At 41.7% G+C, this 19,511-nt stretch overlaps 1 protein-coding gene across 1 annotated transcript in view; it reads left to right on the forward strand.

Moving 5' to 3' along the window:
* The first annotated feature begins 8,991 nt into the window (after positions 1–8,991).
* LOC146625874 (uncharacterized) overlaps positions 8,992–19,511 on the forward strand; it is a 49,201-nt gene continuing 38,681 nt past the window's right edge. Inside the window, exons 1-2 of the mRNA XM_085363008.1 lie at positions 8,992–9,380; positions 11,111–11,394. Coding sequence (XP_085219134.1) covers positions 9,363–9,380; positions 11,111–11,394 — 302 coding nt within the window. The 5' untranslated portion in view covers positions 8,992–9,362. The remainder of the gene's footprint in view (positions 9,381–11,110; positions 11,395–19,511) is intronic.

A 19,511-nucleotide genomic window follows, 5' to 3' on the forward strand; every position in this document is an offset into this window, starting at 1 on the left:
ATTGTTGCAACATGAAGACAAATTCCATCAACTAAATATGAAAATAAAACTTATAATTTAAAAGTCACTGATTAACCATTTAATATGATCATTTAAAGTCATCATCTTTGCATTTTTTAAAACGTGCTGTACAAACACTACATCCAGTAACTGTATGGAAGACAAATGAATTCTCTGTTATTCAGTGCTCATTAAACCATCATTGTTTCTCATCCTCCGGTTACTACAGTCTTAACCCAGAGATCATGCTTCCTTCCAAATTTGAACAACTTGAGTTATTGCTCAAATATATTTATTTTTGTTGCCACACCTTCATTTTCCACAAAGATTTTATTTTAAAAACACTCCTTAATTTTTTTAGTAATAAAATCTTTCATCAGTTTATAAATTGTAACACTGCTCATGTCCAGTCATCAGAGGCATACTGGATTTATGTCACCAGTTATCCTGATAGCGTTATTGTTTTATTATTGTTTTTGGAACTGACCTAAACTGACCTGTAATGTTGCAGGGCTCTAGACTAACTGTTTGCCATGGGTGCACCGGCACAAAAGGCGCACTTAAATTTTTCAACCGCATCGCTTAACACCGCAGTTTTACATGTGCACTTTTTTGGGGGGGGGGGAATTGCAGTCCATACAGACAATATTCATTTCTAAATTATTAACTAACAATCTTGTGCTTAAAGTGCTTTGTCAATATTGTAGAAAATGTTAAACTTAATCATCATCTCGGCTCCTCTGACGACCTGTTTGCTGTTGCATGCTGCTGAAAGGCAGTGGGGAGAGGGGACACTTGGGCAGTGCATTTATTGCAGCATATAATGTGTTTTTCTGGATACACTGTGCTTTTTCAGCATTATTCAAAGATTGATGACACCGTGTCAGAGCACTGGGTATGAATTTCAGAAGGATCAGGCCTTAACTTAACAGAAAAGTTATCAATAGTTCTTTTCCTATTACAGCTACATCCACTTCTGTCGTGCCTAGGCTGCTCACTAGGGCTGGGTATCATCACTGATTTCTATAATCCATTCGATTCTAGTTCTAAAAGTCCGAATTCGATTCAATTTAGCCTCAGACAGTCAGAAATATTATAATTCTGATCATTTATCAGTACTGATACATGTGAGACTTCATCAGAATTGTGAACATCACAGCAGATGCCTTTGTGTCAAAGCAACTGAGAATAAAACACAGAAAAACATGAAAGAGATTTTCCTGGTCTGGCTTTTTATAGCAGATAACCTTAAAAATATTCTGCAATATTCTGCATAATTTTAAAAAGTTTTAATTTCTTCAGTATTGAACAACAGCAGAAAAAATAGGCTTTCTTGTCCGAGGTCATTTAAGTGAAAAAAAAGAAAGAAAAGAAAAAGACAGTGCTGTAAACAACGGTAGACTGATGGGTAATAAGCGAATGAAAAATGCAGAAAACAGATTTGAGACGGGAAACTGTTCTTGAAGTACAGAGAGAGAGAGAGAGAGAGAGAGAGAGAGCTCTGCATGAAGTATGATTTTTATCGTGGTGGAAGCAAAACAGCAAAGCTCAGAGGGAATTCATGATGACATTTATCAAATGTGAAGCGCAGTTTGCTGCTTCTTTTGCTGCTGGCTCGGTGAATTTTGGTTGGAGAGACAAAACCTGCAGCTCAGAATCAGCACAAAAAGACGTAAACACAGAGCTCCGACAGCGTGTCCGTCTACGGGCCGTCGGGTGAGAAAGCCGAGAAAGACGAAGGTGATTCTGATGCGTCGGGTCTGTGTTTACGTCTTTGTGTGGAATCCGTGTACCTGCTCTCATTTGCTGTTTGGTTGTTGTTGAAATTGTTTTGTGAGCTTTAATCTGAGAATCTGGTGTTTCTGGCAAAACACAGTTATATTTAAAAGTCGATTCAGGATTTAATGAATCGATATCGCTTTATTCAAGCTACTCACCTCTCTCTTCCAACTGCACTTTCAACTGGACCACGGCCAATCAGAGAGGTCCCGCCCCTGACTATCTCTGATTGGTTTAGTCCACGATAGGGGCATAATGTGTGTCTGTTGCTGACCACACAGAGAGTTGCAGAGATTTTTATTTTATTTTTGTTACCCGAACAGTCACACCACTGAAAAATTTGGTCGCATTTGTGACCAAATTGTTCGCACTCTAGAGCCCTGTGTTGTCTGTCATCACTGTCAGTGCTGTATGTTTAATATCACTGTGGCTTCAGTGTATCTGTTCTGTTTTACAGTTCATAAACTTTTGTCTTCTGTTTACAGTCTTTGGTTAGACAAGCGCTTTTAGCAGCTATTCAGAGGAGAATATACTTCCTGAACAACAATGTCGCCTAGAGGCTGAAGACAGTACTGCATATATCATGTTGTTTTTGGTTTTTCGTTTCTGCTCATACATAACAGTAAAAGTTTAGGATGTTGTGGGGATAAAAGCAAACACTTCAGTCAACCCACACTTGGACCCTGAAATGTATGAAGATCTAAATATTTATCAAAGTCAGATTTATAATATGTGATGCATAACTGTGTGTTATAGGGGAAAAACAAAAACAAGGTTGAGTATGGAGAGAAACAACAGAGTAACAGAGACTAAAGAAATATTACACAGACGTAAAAAATCCCTTTTTTAAAACCAGTCACTCCTGTTAAAATATAAGATATTAGTAGAATATTTTTACAAAGTTTAAAATGACCTTTACCTTGCAATAACACACCTTGGAAACTGCTATTGTAAATAAGTGCTATATATAAAAGGAAATGCATACATGCATTAATAAAAAATAAAATCAAAATTGAAGTGAAATGAATATAATTGTCACGGCTGTGGCAGCAGTCGTGTGGTGTTGTAAGGAAAGACCCAAGATGCAGATCAACGCAGAGATGCGAGTGAGTTTTAGTGCAGGATAGGAAAACTGAAACATTGTGGAGGTAAGCACAACGACACAGAGCTCTCAGTTCTCACTCCTTCTTTATTCGTCTCCAACATCAACTGCGCATATCGCGCCACAAAACACAGGAACACACTTCCTATACACTGGGTGTGAGTGGAGCCCTCTAGTGGTCCACCACACATGTCCCCCCCCGAACACCCAGCAGAACTAGTCCAGGACCCGGGGCTTAAGCAAACGGCCGGAACGGCTGAACTGGGGGGGTGGGGAACTGACAGAGGGCAACCCAGCCCGGGAGCGAGGCTGGCACTGGCGGTCAGAAAAAGCTTCAGACGACTTGGACTCCGTTGATTTTGGGTCACTCCTGGGGGAAAAAACAGAATCCATCAGCCCAGTGGCAGGTGGGCGGCCGCGGCGAGGGGCCTGGGCCGGGACCACCTGATCCTCTTGCATAACATGTTCAGGCTTAAGTCTGTCAACAGAGACAACTTCCTGCCGACCGCCAAAGTCCAAAATGAAATGTTTGTTGCCTGGTTTAAGAACCCTGTATGGCCCGTCATATGGTGGACGCAGCGGAGTCCTATGGGCATCGTGCCTGACGAAAACGAAACGAGCAGAGTCCAACAAACTCGGAACAAAAGTGTCAGGCAGGCAGTGGTGCACAGGACCAGGAACAGGAAATGAGTCTCTTGGGGGGCGAAAAGGCAACAAAGAGGTATCGAAACATGGGGGAGGGCTCTCAGGTAAGAATTCCCCAGGGACCCGGAGAGGCTGGCCGAGGACCAGTTCAGCCGGGGAAACCCCGAGGTCTTCTTTAACCGCGCTACACAATCCCAGCAAAACCCACGGAAGACGCTTCCTATACACTGGGTGTGAGTGGAGCCCTCTAGTGGTCCACCACAAAATAACCTAAACTGGGGAAAAGTAGTAAACGAACCTGAAATCATACGAACACGGGAAAACCGCACGGAGAATGTTGGGGTTAGAGACACAGCGATACACAGACAAACCAACGACAAGCAGAGATAGACACACTATAAATACACAAGGTAATCAGGAAAAGAACACAAACCTAGACTGAGACCTTCAAAGTAAAACAGAAAAATTCAAAAACAAACTCAGGGACATGAACAGAGCACTGGGGGAGGACATGGGTAGGTATAGAAAACACTAAACACAAAACCCCCAAGAACAAGAAAACAAGAATTAACCCAAAACACAAGATGATACCAATATTAAACACAAAACTCTGGGTCTAAGGACCCCGGACCATGACAATATCCATTAAGAAAAAATTACCTCCTATTAAGGTCGTGTCCAAATTCATGGGCTGCATCCTCCTGAGGACCCGGCCTTCACGGTATACTTGGGCCGGGTCCTCAGAAGGTCGGGTAGGCTGGAAGTAAACGGCCGTGAAATTGAACGGTCTAGCCTTCTGATTAGCGTCACCGCTGTCTCGGTGGAGTTTAATAAACTCAGCCGTCTGCTCCTTGCTATCTAAAATATAACCAGACACTGGCGTAAATTCTCGACTGTCTCATACTTCTGTTTAATCAGTTTTCTGTTTGACGTTTAGTCAGCTGTGTAAAAACCAAGGAGGAACCCACCCAGGGGGATTAATACATTTATTTTATCTAATCTAATCTAATAACTTTAATCTCAGCCACACCGATTTACTCACGAACAAACAAAACACTGAAAAAAGCCCAACAATAACATTTTTAGGTTGTCTAAGGGACTTATATATTACGTTTAACCTGAGCAGCGAAAGTCCGCGGTGATCTGAAAATGATGTGCCGGGAGTTGTGCCGTTCTCGGCCGCATCAGTAACCCTCAAGCTCCCGGCTAGCTATCGAGCTGGTGGGTAGCAGAAGCCTCCGAAAACGTCGAAGCACTTTTGCAAATATGCGATATCTTGATAAACCGAGCAGATATTTGATGTTTACACAACTACTTTCTCGCCTGAAAATATGTTAAAAGTTTATTTTGTGACCCAGAAAGATTAGTATGAGTAATTTTAAAACTTAGTAGCGGCCGCCATTGTTGGAAACTGGAGTTTGGCTGGGCTGCGCTATGAATTCTGGGATATGGCAGGCCACGAAGGACACACCCGACCCATCCTTCAAATTCGGGGAAAAGGAGGACGCATTTGTCGGCTGCATTCGGAGGAGTCTACGAATTTGGACAGCCTTCGGCGCGTCGCTGTGACGTAATCGGTCTACAAATGCGACCTCAGGAGGATGCAGCCCATGAATTTGGACACGACATATGAGTTTCATTTTAGTTCAGTGATGGTGGATTATAACCTCCATTCAAAGCATTCAAAAAAGAGAAGAGGAAACTGTAGAGCATGTTATATTACACTGTGAGAAGGTAACTGATCCAAAACCTCAGTAACATAAAAATGAAACTGAATCTTATTGATTTACTGCAAAAGGACTCAAGAAGTGAAAGTTATCAGGCCTTATTCCAGTTTTTAAAAGTAAAGTAAATTGTTGCTGGTCGACGTTCCAGTTCACACTCCACACCAGTTGGTGGCGGTAATTCACCATTTTGTTGTTTGACAACGACAAATACAATTTGTAGGAAGACGAAGAAGAAGGGTTGCGAAACAAAGTAAGAATGTTCCATGAGAGGAGGTGTTTGCACAGAGAGCTGCTTTTCCATTCAAAGAGAATAAAGTAGTACCAACGTTTGGATCGATATCTGCATCGATCTGCCCACCCTTGTCTCCTGGATCGTAGCTGAGATCAGCGTGAACCACGTGGGTCTCTGCTCCCTGATCTGTTTCCTGTGTTTGGAAAGAGTTGCAGCTTCATCGCGGAGTTTCTCTCGGTTTGTGAGCTCATCTAAAGGTAAGCACCGAGCTAACTTTACTGTGAGTTCAGTTCATGTTGAGTTTAGCTCCTGAATGAGGTCTTCTGCTGCTCTCCTCGGTGTCTGTTCACAGTTTATTGTGAACACGTTGAGAGAAGAGTGAGAGAGTGTTTGGAGAAAAACACCAGCTAATCATTAGCTCAGCATGCTGGGAGAAGTTGGAGCAGAAAAGTCTTTTCATTGTCCCTGCAGCTGTTTTTCTGTCTGCACCAAACCTCTACAGCCTGATTTCTATTTGAAGTGATAACAGGAAATGGATGAGAGCGATCTGCTGCAGTATCAGGGTCACAATAAACTTTATTGTCCAGCTGCTGTGGATGAACACATGAGAGGAAGTGAAATGGCCTGTATTTGTCACAATGGCTGTGTCCCAATTCAGGGTCTGCACGCTTGAAGTACGCGCACTACGCGTACTACGTACGGTGCGTACTATAAGTACGAGAAGTGCGGAAGTGAGAGGCTTGTGAAATGGGACGGTATACGCTTCGTCGCGCTGTTCAGGTTGCCTAGCAACCATGATACTAACCGCGAGACACGTTACATACAGCTTTGTTTGACAGAAATGAAGGAGAAAAATGTTTTGTTAGTCATTCATTTTTGTTATGACATCACTTTGATTAGTTGAGTATCTGAGGCTGAGACCACGGGACTGTAAAACATGATAGTTGGGCTTCATTTCTGTGCTGAACAGTCATTTAAGATTAGTTAGTAAATAACAATTAGCTAATGTTGTTCATGAGACTAAAGTCATCTCACTGCGGTAATGTAAATATAATATGGCCAATATTATAGTATTGTCAGATTATTATATATATATATATATATATATATATATATATATATATATACACACACACACACACACATATATATCACTGACTTTCAGCTTGTTGTGTTTGTGGATATATGACTGACTTTAATTATTAAACATTCGCACATAAATAAGTGACGTCATATTCAGTACTTTTGACAGTTCACTCTTCGGCCGCTCCATCTTATTAGGGAAATTCCACATACATAAATGTAAGTTTCAAAACTCAACCCCATCATTTAATTTGTTTTTGATTGAAATTGAATATTACTCAAACTCTCTTAAATTAACTTCCAATAAAAAAGGTTTATCATTGATTGAAATTCATTCAGAAATGTTTAACGAATGAGCTGTCACAACTTTCAAGTACAAAGTTGTTATGAAGTCTGTCACATATTCCCCCCCCCCCCCTTTTTTTTTTCTTTTTTTTTTGTCCTTTATTTATTCATCCTTCCTATTTCATTGTACTGTATATTGTTACGCTTATTTGCCTTGTATGTCTACTGTACAAACTGAGCTGGAATGACTGACTGTTCACTTTATAATTTCAATAAAGTTTGGAAATAAAAAAGAAACCTCTTCGGCCGCTCCCTTCTGCCGTATTTTGCGGCAAAATTATCCACACTCACCACCGCGCTATGAATTGTGGGATATATGGGACCACGAAGCGTGCTCCGGACCACGCTTGATATTTGGGGAAATCGACGGCGCATTTGGAGTATGCATTTGAAGTACACTTCGAATTGGGACAGCCGTCGTCGCGTGGCGGTGACGTAACCGCACTTAAAATGCGTACTTCAAGCGTGAATTGGGACACAGCCAATAAACTTTATTGTCCAGCTGCTGTGGATGAACACATGAGAGGAAGTGAACTCCTACAAAGTCTCATTTTAATGAGTGTGGCTGCTGTAAAGTGATGCACAGGAAGATGTTAACAAAAACTAATGAAACAGAGATGAAAGTAAACAGTGTTCATATTTGAAAGCACAGAGAATAAAATATATTGTGGTGGTTAATGTGCAGCTCTTGGTGATTTGGAGAAATCATGTTTTTAATCATGTTGTGGATTGAATGTTGGGTTTTATTTTGTCTACAGAAGTTTTTCCCACCTGTGATCGTTCAGATTGATCTGTTGGGTTGACTTGAATCATGTGAAGGTTTAAAGCTGCACTTCCTCCAAAGAGAATAAAGTATAATCATGAAGAATGTAAAAATGTCTTCCTGTGTCAAACACAGCTGCAGTCAAAGCAGGAAGGAAAGCACTGAAACCGCTGATTAAAACTCGTTACTCAAAGATCACTGATCAATTTCCATGAGTACTATTCACAGAGAGTTGGGGAGTCGCTGCAATCACAGCATTTGATCAGTGAGCTTTAATCAGTGGTTGTTGTTCAATGTTCATGAGGATTTGCATATTAATGCTCAATAACTGTCCATTGTTCCTTCAGTGGTGCTAGGGTGCTAACATGCTAAAAGCAGAGTTACTCACCCCTAGGGTTGCCAACCGTCCCTTAAAAAATAAAAACGTCCCGTATTTAGAAACAAAAGTACACGTCCCGTATTGAGCTAATAAGGGACGCACTTTGTCCCGTAATACAGTGATAATCAAAAGTAGTCTATAACTTTTAATGGAATTAACGCTTTGTTTGAAAACATAATTCCCAGCCCCTCTCCTGCTTTGTGACCAATGAGCTGACAGCACACTTATGACAATTCGACTATGACAAGTCAGATTACCGCTTATCTCATTGGTCGAGGAAAGGTCGCTTACGGAGAAAATACCGGAAGACAACAGATGACCACAACAAGAAGCATGGCCAACAGGGAAACAAACGCCAACACTGCGGTGCAAGTCTCGGACGACAGTACACCTAAAGCTGGACATACACTGTGCGATTTTCAAACTGCACGATTGACTCGCAGGGGTTAGAAGTTGGTAGGTCACGATGCAGGGTCTCACCCGATGCTCTGATGCGACCCGAGTGCTCACACTGTGCCTCCATAAAATGAAGGTTATAACAGAAAATCTGTCGCTCGCTCCCTCTCTGTCTTTCACTCACACAGACACACCACCACCATCAACTTTGCTAAATTGCTAATGAAAACCATTAATCAGGCAGCTGTGATTGAGCAGCAATGTAAATCCAACTATTTTCACGGTTGTTGTGGTCGTGACATTGGCTGGTTGGCAGCCAATGTTAAGGAGCATTACCGCCCCCTGGCACACATCTCAGTGGACATTTAGATGAGAAAATATATATTTGACACATTTTAGGAAAATAATAATAAAATAACAATAAATAAAATGAATGTTCCCTTTAGAAATCTTTTCTTTTTTTGGCTCTATAAAAATAGTTGTTTTTCATTTTCTCAGGCTCTTACAGCCTTACCTGTATCATAACAAAGTGTATAAACCCCAATCCACCTTTAACATGGTCCTTCTCCCAAACCTTCAAATAGGACTTTCTGGCCCTGTCATAGTAAAGGGCTGCTTAGAATATTAGAGCCAATGTCACAAAGTTCCTCCTGAAGTATAAGTGAGTGAGAGAGTTTCCTCACTTTGCAGCACAACACGTCTCACAAGATTTCTACAAGCAATCAGAGTGAAATTTGTACTTTGTGTTGTCAGATGAACATATGAGACACTTTGACTCTTCAGTGCAGTGTGGAGCCTAACAAAGATCTGTTTTGTGTCCCAGCTGATCAGCAGGAGGAGAAGAGTCTGACGGAGCAGCAGAGGAACATTTTCAGCCATCTGGACTCAGCTGAGTCACTACAGAGGAAACAATGAGCTCAACACAGGAGGTGAGGAAAATATCACAGTTTCACCAAATACTCAGTCACGTCTAAAACTCTCATCCTCCCAACCTGTTATATGACTGTGTTGTATATTATGTTGTTTTTTTAGACTATTATGTTTACAAACATTATTAAGTCACAAGCAAAGAAAGACTACACCACAGCACATGTGTAAGGCTTATTCATCGAAATTATTTAATAATCAAATGGACATAACATTTTGTTCTTCACCCCAAAAATACACATTCAAAGCATCACAACAGCAGCCCGAATGAAGGAAAATGAAGGAAAATAAAACATATGTGTATTTTCTGTTGCCTACATTGTAGAGGGTGACTTTGCCTCTAAACAGGAACATGAGCAGGGAAGAGGTTAAAGTGGGATTGAGCAGGTGGGAACCCTAAAATCAGCTGTAGTGGCTCAGCGTGGGGAAAAGAATCACAGCTCACAATAATTTCTGTTGAGAGCTCCAGTAGATTTTCTTAAAGTACAGGCTGTGATCAGCTGACCTGCTGCTCTCTGTGGATGTACACAACTGAATTCAACCAGATGTCAGCAGATGTTTCATGAGCTGTCCTGGCTGATTTCCATCCTCTACACTGACAGTACACTGTCTTTATATTAGACACTATACTGTTGGTATGAAGGTGGAACTCAGTGAATGAATGTCAGCATCATGAGCTTCAGTTTAAATGAATCTCTGCTACACTTAATCTAACTGTGACATGAGCACCACAGTCACTGTGCACCAGTCACACACTGTTCTTTACTTTAAATCACAGTTCAGCAAACGAACCTGTTTATCCTGCACTAACCTGCAGAGGATCTTCATGCAGTCTTTAAATAACACAGTTAATCTGCCTCAGATTGTTTTGCAGCATCTTTCACAACCTGAAAAAACACAATGTCACATGTACAGACCCAATATCTGATTTCAACACATGAGGACTTACATGTAAGCTTTAATCTCCAGTTGATCAAATCCCACTGAGCAGTCCTTCCCTTTAAATCTAACCTCTCTTCTTCCTCTCCTGTCCTGTGTGTCTTATCTTTCTCCATCTCTGAGTGAAGTTAGCTCTCTTTCTTTTCTCTCCCTGTGATGTGCAGCAGCTGGACCTTTAGCCAGCAACACACTGTGAGACAAACTGCACACAAACAGTTTGTGTGTTTGCTGATGTTTGTTGATAGAAACGCTGCATTTGAAATTACCTGTTTGTTCAGGTGCTGTGCAAAAAAGAAAGAAGAACAACGTCTCACTTTAACTCCTGACTATGACTCACAGTTTTGCCTCTTTCATCTCTTTTTATATTTCACACCCTGGTGATTAGTACACGATCAGGATTGTCTTTCATGTGTTTCTTTTCAGGCTCTAATTGGTTTGATGTTTGATGCCCTTAGTGATGAAATGACTCCTCTCAAATTTCTCAAACCAAAAGTAAAAAATCTGTTTTGTAAATACAATGAGTAGAAAGTCTTTTTTTCTGTGGGGAGTAAAAGTAAAGAAAAAAAGGAAAAATATTTTAGAGTGTTTGAACAGTCATGAATTATTTTTAACACCAGGTTGGATGTAATGTGTTAGAACTACCAGCAGGTGGTGATAAGAGACCTTTAAGGTGTTTGGTGCCACACTACACCTTCAGGTTTAAAACTAGTGTTAATGGAGGGAGTTTGAAGGTTGAGTTTGTTCCACGACTGCATTTCACTCACTGCCTCTGTTTGTATCTCTGTCACTGCAGGACCAACATGGAGCGAGAAGTCAGCGCTCTCAGGAGGCTGACAAACCTCACAGAAGAAAGGGAGAGAAAAAACACACCTGTGACGAGTGTGGGATGGGTTTTACTGGGAAGGCTAAACTAAAACGTCATCAGGTCATTCACACTGGAGAGAGACCGTTCAGCTGTGACTTGTGTGGAAAGACTTTTTCCTGGAAGAGTGCTCTAAAAAGACACCAACTCATCCACACTGGAGTTAAAGTGTACTGCTGTGATCAGTGTGGCAAACAGTTTACAAACAACACATTGTTACAACGCCACATGTTTACCCACACTGAGGGGAGACCTTACAAATGCGTCCTGTGTGAGAAGACTTTTAAAGCTCCACGTTACCTGAAAGAACACCAACAGATCCACACCAGAAAGAGACTCTACAAGTGCAGTTACTGTGAGGTATGTACCATATTTCCCGGACTACAAAGCGCACCTGAATATTAGCCGCACAAGCTAAAATCAGAGGAAAATCCTGTTTTGTACATACATTAGCCGCACCTGACCAAAAGCCGCAGGTGTTTCAATATTGACTTATCATATGTAAGAGAATATGCACAAAGCGAATTGTCAGGAAAGAGATGGCTGTTTGGAGACACACCCCTTTTATTAATATTTTGAAAATCAAGTTATGGGTACATATTTGCACATGTGCTGTGCTTCATAAATGAGTAACAAATGTAGTACATAACAATAACCTACAGCACACCAGAAAAATAGATTCAGACTACCTTTTAGGCTCAGGTGCAGAGACACGGCTTTAACAAGAAGAAAAGTCAGTCATTCACCACCATCTTCCTGCGCACTAAAACCACCAAAGTCCTCTTCTCCAGTGTCGGATACGAACAGGCTCAGGATGGCTTCGTCATCCACTCTCAGCTTCTTTCCTTCGTTGTCACTTTCAAAACCAAAGATAATCCTCATTGTCATTGTCAGTGTCAGAGTCGAACACCCTCTGAAGGGCCGTGGCGGTGTCCTCCTCTTCATCATGCAGCAGTCCAGCCCTTCGAAATCCGTTGGTGATCGTGGATGTTTGCACACTTTTCCACGCTGTCAGAATCCACCGGTAGAGTTGAGCACAACTTGCTTTTCGCAAGTTTATCGCCGCTCGTCATCCACGACTCCCGCTGAACGCATAGCGCTACTTTGAAGTTTGTTTTTCGCGCTACTTGTACAGCACTATGTTGCCTGGCGGATGGACATGTGACCAACATACCACTCTTGAACCCCGATCCTTCCGCCAGGCAACGTAGTGCCGTACAACAGCGGAACAAACAAAACAAATCGTCTTACGATATCACAAAAATCATGGACAATCTATAGAAAAGCCGCACCTGACTAAAAGCCGCAGGGTTCAAAGCTTGTGCAAAAAGTAGCGGCTTATAGCCCGACAATTACGGTATTTATATTGTTGTCATTTTAGCCTGACTGTTTGGAACAACTCTGCTCATTAAACTGTGTTAGCATGTTAGCAATTCTACTGCATGGAAAAGCAGCTCTGAGTCATTATTCAGATTTTCATTTCAAATTCAAAAATTCAAATTCAAATTTTATTTGTCACGTACACAGTCATACACAGTACGATATGTAGTGAAATGCTTGGACAACTGCTCGTGACCTAAAGAAAACAAAATAGGAAAAGGCTATGAATAAGATAGGAAATAAATATGAAAAATTAAAAAGGGTAGATTTAACTAGGAAGGAATAAAATATAAATTAAGGTTAAAAATGAAATAACTGTACAACACAAATTAGAATGAAGGGTAAATTTAACTGGGAGAATAAGATAAAATATATAAATTAAAGTTGAAAATAAAATAACTGTACAACAAAATACACAATATAGAACTATATAAGAATGTATGAAGAAATATAAATAAATATATACACAATAACAGCAGCGTGATTTAAGTAATGAAGTGATTTCAGTTGTGATTTTTGTTTACAGGATCATGAAAAACTAAAAGTGCTGAAAATTAATATGATGGTGTTATTTAATGTTCAGGCAGTTTCCTGGTATATAATGACATTTTTATTATTTCCACATAAATGGCCTTTTGTTTACAGAGCCTGATTCCTCTGTTAGGAGTACATGGAATAAAATAAAACACAAATGAAAATAAGTACAAAACCAAACATTCAGTAATCTTCTATTATGGTTAACAAAGTTGTGTTGTTACGTAATAGTATTTTAGTATAGTAGTAGTGTTAAAATACTCATTTAATATTATAATTGCAGTGTCATGGGGGTAGTAGTGTTTTTCTTGTGTCCCATTCAGCTGAGTGTTATAACTACACAGTTAGTGTTATTAATGCAGTATTAAATTAGTATTATTGCAGTGTTACATTAGTAGTTTTGCACTGTGTTGGTACCCTGCAGATATTAGGATAGTAGTACTTTAGTGCAAGTCAGATGTTATTGTAACATATTAGTAGTATCAGTATTAATGCAGCACGGTGGCACGGTGGTTAGCACTGTTGCCGCACAGCAAGAAGGTCCTGAGTTCAATTCCACCATCAGGCCGGGGTCTTTCTGTGTGGAGTTTGCATGTTCTCCCCGTGTTTGCGTGGGTTCCCCCCGGGTACTCCGGCTTCCTCCCACCGTCCAAAGACATGCAACTTGTGGGGATAGGTTAATTGGATAATCCAAATTGCCACTAGGTGTGAATGTGCGAGTGAAAGTGAGTGCGAATGGTTGTCTGTCCCTGTGTGTTGGCCCTGTGACAGACTGGCGACCTGTCCAGGGTGTACCCCGCCTCTCGCCCTATGACAGCTGGGATAGGCTCCAGCGCCCCCTGCGACCCTGAAAAGGATAAGCGGAAGTGAATGGATGGATGGACAGTATTAATGTAGTATTATGATGGTAGTATTGTAGTTTTTACAGCCCACTAAACTGAGTGTGTTAACTGAAACAGTAAAATGTAATTGGACGTCTGCAGAGATGCTCTTTATTTCAGGCGACGTTCAGGATAAAAATGTTGAAGGACTGACTTACACTGTCTTTGTGTCTTTGTTTAGAAGCAGAGTGACACAGATGGATCCAGATCTCAACCCTGTCATTACTGTGGTGGTGGGAAAAACTTCCTCTGTGACCTTTGTGGAAAAACTTTCAGCCATAGAAAAAACCTAAAAACACATCAACGTAAACACACTGGAGACAAACTGGAACACTGCAAAGAATGTGGGAGAAGTTTCACCACATCAAGTAGATTAAAACGCCATGAACTGATTCACAGTGGGGTTAAAGAGCACCTCTGTGATCAGTGTGGGTCATCTTTCACCACTGCAGTCAACCTTAAAGAACACAAACGTGTCCACACAGGAGAGAAACCATACAAGTGCAGGCACTGTGACAAAAGCTTTTCACGCTCATGTCATTGTAACAAGCATGAACGTACACACATGGAAGGAAACTACAGCTGTGACCAGTGTGACAAGAGCTTCAGGAATCTCAGTTCATACACCACACACAAACGATCCCACGTTACTAAAAAACTGTTTCACTGTTACCAATGTCCCAAAACATTCACTAAATTATCTGCTCTGTGCAAACATCACCTTGATCACTCAGGGCTGAAATCGCTCCCATCACAGTGAATCTGCAGAGACAGAAAGATCCTCTTCTGCTTTCAGGGTGAGACTCAAAACTCCTGAGATCAGGCTCCACAGAGTTCAGATGGAATCTCCTGTAAAGATCTGATGAGGCAACTATGAATGAAAATGGTTCCCTAGTTCCATTTTAAGCTTTCTAAACTGTTCTACTTCAGTGTTCATGTCGAGTGGTTTGCTTTGCTTCAGCAGTTGGATGAAAAAATCTGTTTTCATGTTATCAGTGACCTCCTGACCCAGTATGAACCTTCCAGATCCCTCAGGTCATCTGGATCCGGTCTTTTATCAGTTCCCAGAGTCAGAACCAGACACGGAGAAACTGCATTCAGCTTTTATGCTCCATATATCTGGAACAAACTCCCAGAAAGCCTCACATCAGCTGAAACACTGAGTTTATTTAAATCCAGGTTGAAGATTCACCTGTTCTCAGCTGCATTTGAATAAAACACCAAATCCACACTTTTAAGCTTAAATTTCAAAACTTACATTTTAACTACTGATTTTATCTACTGTTCTGATTTTATCTACTGTTTTTTTTAATCCATTTTAAATCATGCTTTTCATTTTATTTTATTTTTTTAATGTCTCTGTAAAGCACTTTGAATCACCTTGTTGTTGAATTGTGCTATATAAATAATCTTACCTTATCAAGTTTTTATTGAATGTATTTTGAACGTGAAGTCTTGAAAATGTTAAATAAACATTTAAAATGTTAAACAAAGAAATAGTTTGAGCTGTGATTTCGCTTCCTGTTTTTCAGAGTAAAGACTGAAGTGACAAATGGAAACATGTTTACAGTCACAGTCAGATGAACTGTTTTCAGTGGCACAGATGGAGGTTCATCAGAGGAGGAGACTTGGCTGTTCTCCACTCACACTGAACAGGGTTCCTGCAACTTATTAAAAATCTGAAATGTAAGAACCTGAAATGTAAGAAAAATAAAATATTCAAAACCTGACTTCCGGTAATGGCGGCAAAGTGAGGAGACCCGTGCTTCGCGAGCTCAGTTGTCTTTTTCGTTAAATACTCTCTGTAAATCCAAAATAGAACTTACGTTTTGACATAGTTCGTTTGGGAACATATGAGAACGCTAACATGCCTAAAAAACTGAAAAAGGACAAACAAAAAACTACGTCTGAGGCACAAGACGAAAGCGGGGTGGAGGAAGGGCAGATGGACGCTATGCATGAACACGAGCAAGAAAAGCAACCTGCAAACCCAGAAATGCCTTCTACCTTGGACCTTTTAAACGCTATTCGATTGTTCAAGCAAGAGTTCCATACTGAAATGGGTGGTATTATGTCAGCAATAGGAGCTGTTCAAGCTGATATACAAAAATGTGGAGGGCGAATTGACGAGGCTGAAAAAAGAATCTCCAACGCGGAGGACGAAATCACCTTATTGAAAAATGATATGGAATGCCTTGAAAGACAGGCCAAATTTCTATCTAAAAAGGTGGAGGATTTGGAAGGAAGAAGTCGGCGTAATAACATCCGAATCCTCGGCATCCCTGAGAAAGAAGAAGGTACAGATCCACGTACTTTCATGGAGAAGTTTATATCGGACATTTTGAAAATTCCCCCTCCTGTCCTGGAGAGAGCGCACAGGATAATCACAAGGCAAAGCTCCATTGCAAACCGATCGAGAACTTTTATAATTAAGTGCTTAAGTTACAGAGATCGAGAAGGCATCATGAAAGCCGCTAGGACGACAAAAGAACTGACGTATAAGGACAATAAGATAGCCTTCCTGCCGGACCTGCCTGCAGAGACATATAGACATCAGCGTCAGTATGATGGTATGAGGAAGAAGCTGCGGGAGATTGGATCGTGGAAACATCGGATCATTTATCCAGCGAGGCTGCTTTTGACCAACGAGGAACGTACGCATGTATTCGATACACCAGCGGACGTGGACGCCTACATTAAGAGCCTCAATCAAGTACAAGATGTTTGATAAGGTATATGATGGTAGATCACTAACTCGTAAATACACTAAGTGTATTTATGAACCATAATGGACAGAACAATTTATTATATTGCCAAAGGGTTGTTATACAATGCTGGGTTAGACATTGGTTGTTTTGTTCTCTTAATAAGAGTTACTAGTAATTTCACTTATTGTGTCAAATGTGTGAGAGTAAAAACTTGACAAGGTGGATTTATTTCTATTGTTATTATCTTTTTTTTTCTTTAGTTAAATTCTTTTAATCAATTGTAATTACTTTAACAACTGTTGCTAAATGCAGGTGAATAGTTCCTCGGTTTAGGGTGGACATGTTCCAAGAAGAGGGCGGAAGTAGTTTTGGGGTTAAGGGATGCCTGTATGTTCTTACACAGGCTGGGGTGTGGGAAGGGTTGCTCTCTCAAATCGGTAAATTCTCAACATGGTACAATACTTTTCTTTTGTGTATATACAGTGGGGCAAAAAAGTATTTAGTCAGCCACCGATTGTGCAAGTTCCCCCACTTAAAATGATGACAGAGGTCAGTAATTTGCACCAGAGGTACACTTCAACTGTGAGAGACAGAATGGGAAAAAAAAAAACATGAATCCACATGGTAGGATTTGTAAAGAATTTATTCGTAAATCAGGGTGGAAAATAAGTATTTGGTCAATAACAAAAATACAACTCAATACTTTGTAACATAACCTTTGTTGGCAATAACAGAGGTCAAACGTTTACTATAGGTCTTTACCAGGTTTGCACACACAGTAGCTGGTATTTTGGCCCATTCCTCCATGCAGATCTTCTCGAGAGCAGTGATGTTTTGGGGCTGTCGCCGAGCAACACGGACTTTCAACTCCCGCCACAGATTTTCTATGGGGTTGAGGTCTGGAGACTGGCTAGGCCACTCCAGGACTTTCAAATGCTTCTTACGGAGCCACTCCTTTGTTGCCCGGGCGGTGTGTTTTGGATCACTGTCATGTTGGAAGACCCAGCCTCGTTTCATCTTCAAAGTTCTCACTGATGGAAGGAGGTTTTGGCTCAAAATCTCACGATACATGGCCCCATTCATTCTGTCCTTAACACGGATCAGTCGTCCTGTCCCCTTGGCAGAAAAACAGCCCCATAGCATGATGTTTCCACCCCCATGCTTCACAGTAGGTATGGTGTTCTTGGGATGCAACTCAGTATTCTTCTTCCTCCAAACACGACGAGTTGAGTTTATACCAAAAAGTTCTACTTTGGTTTCATCTGACCACATGACATTCTCCCAATCCTCTGCTGTATCATCCATGTGCTCTCTGGCAAACTTCAGACGGGCCTGGACATGCACTGGCTTCAGCAGCGGAACACGTCTGGCACTGCAGGATTTGATTCCCTGCCGTTGTAGTGTGTTACTGATGGTGACCTTTGTTACTTTGGTCCCAGCTCTCTGCAGGTCATTCACCAGGTCCCCCCGTGTGGTTCTGGGATCTTTGCTCACCGTTCTCATGATCATTTTGACCCCACGGGATGAGATCTTGCGTGGAGCCCCAGATCGAGGGAGATTATCAGTGGTCTTGTATGTCTTCCATTTTCTGATGATTGCTCCCACAGTTGATTTTTTCACACCAAGCTGCTTGCCTATTGTAGATTCACTCTTCCCAGTCTGGTGCAGGTCTACAATACTTTTCCTGGTGTCCTTCGAAAGCTCTTTGTTCTTGGCCATGGCGGAGTTTGGAGTCTGACTGTTTGAGGCTGTGGACAGGTGTCTTTTATACAGATGATGAGTTCAAACAGGTGCCATTCATACAGGTAACGAGTGGGGGACAGAAAAGCTTCTTACAGAAGACGTTACAGGTCTGTGAGAGCCAGAGATTTTCCTTGTTTGAGGTGACCAAATACTTATTTTCCACCCTGATTTACGAATAAGTTCTTTACAAATCCTACCATGTGAATTCATGGATTTTTTTTTCACATTCTGTCTCTCACAGTTGAAGTGTACCTCTGGTGCAAATTACTGACCTCTGTCATCATTTTAAGTGGGGGAATTTGCACAATCGGTGGCTGACTAAATACTTTTTTGCCCCACTGTATGTAACACCGGTGAAATTGAATAAATATAATAACAGAATTCCAGATACATGTTTTAAATGTGGAGAAGCCCGTGGAACATTTTTCCACTGTATATGGGAATGCAGAATTGTCCGTGCATTTTGACCGGACCAGGCGGAGCTGCAGACTCGGAGGCCGGACCAGGCGGAGGAGCCGGTGGTGGCTGAACGGCCTCGCCAGAACCATCAGCAGACACTGGGACGTGCTGGCTGGGTCCTCCCGGACCCCCAGCTGACGAGGCAAGAGGCTGAACGGGCCCCTCGGACCCTCCAGCGGAGACAGGTGGCTGACCAGAAGATTGAGGAGAGGAGCGACGGTGGCGTCGTTTCCTTCTGAAGGAGGGAACTGAAACTGGCGGAGAAACGGAGACCTCCTCCTCATCCTCCGACCACATGGCCACCAGGAAAAAGGCAGGCGAATGGGCAGGCGAACAAGGTCCCGGCTGGTGTGAGGAAGGAGAGGCAGTCTGAGGTAGCGACGAGGCAGGTGGTGAGTGTGTGTTGTCCTGGAGCGGCGGTAAAGAAGTGGAGGTGGAGGTAGAGAGAGCAAGCTCGCCAGCCCTGACTTGCTCCCTCCAGGCAGCTATGGAGCTGCCCAGCACAGTGTCCATAGAAAGCTGAGTAAGCCAAGGGTTGCTCCGAATGATGGCATCTACAGCGCTTAGCCCAACTGCCATGGTCCTCAAATCATTGGCCTGAGCAATGCGGTCAAGGAGCTTAATCAT

The sequence above is a fragment of the Diplotaxodon limnothrissa genome, linkage group LG9, assembly GCF_057381915.1.
Source record: "Diplotaxodon limnothrissa isolate DT_005_m linkage group LG9, D_limnothrissa_male_GT1.1, whole genome shotgun sequence".
In the NCBI taxonomy this organism is placed as follows: domain Eukaryota; kingdom Metazoa; phylum Chordata; class Actinopteri; order Cichliformes; family Cichlidae; genus Diplotaxodon; species Diplotaxodon limnothrissa.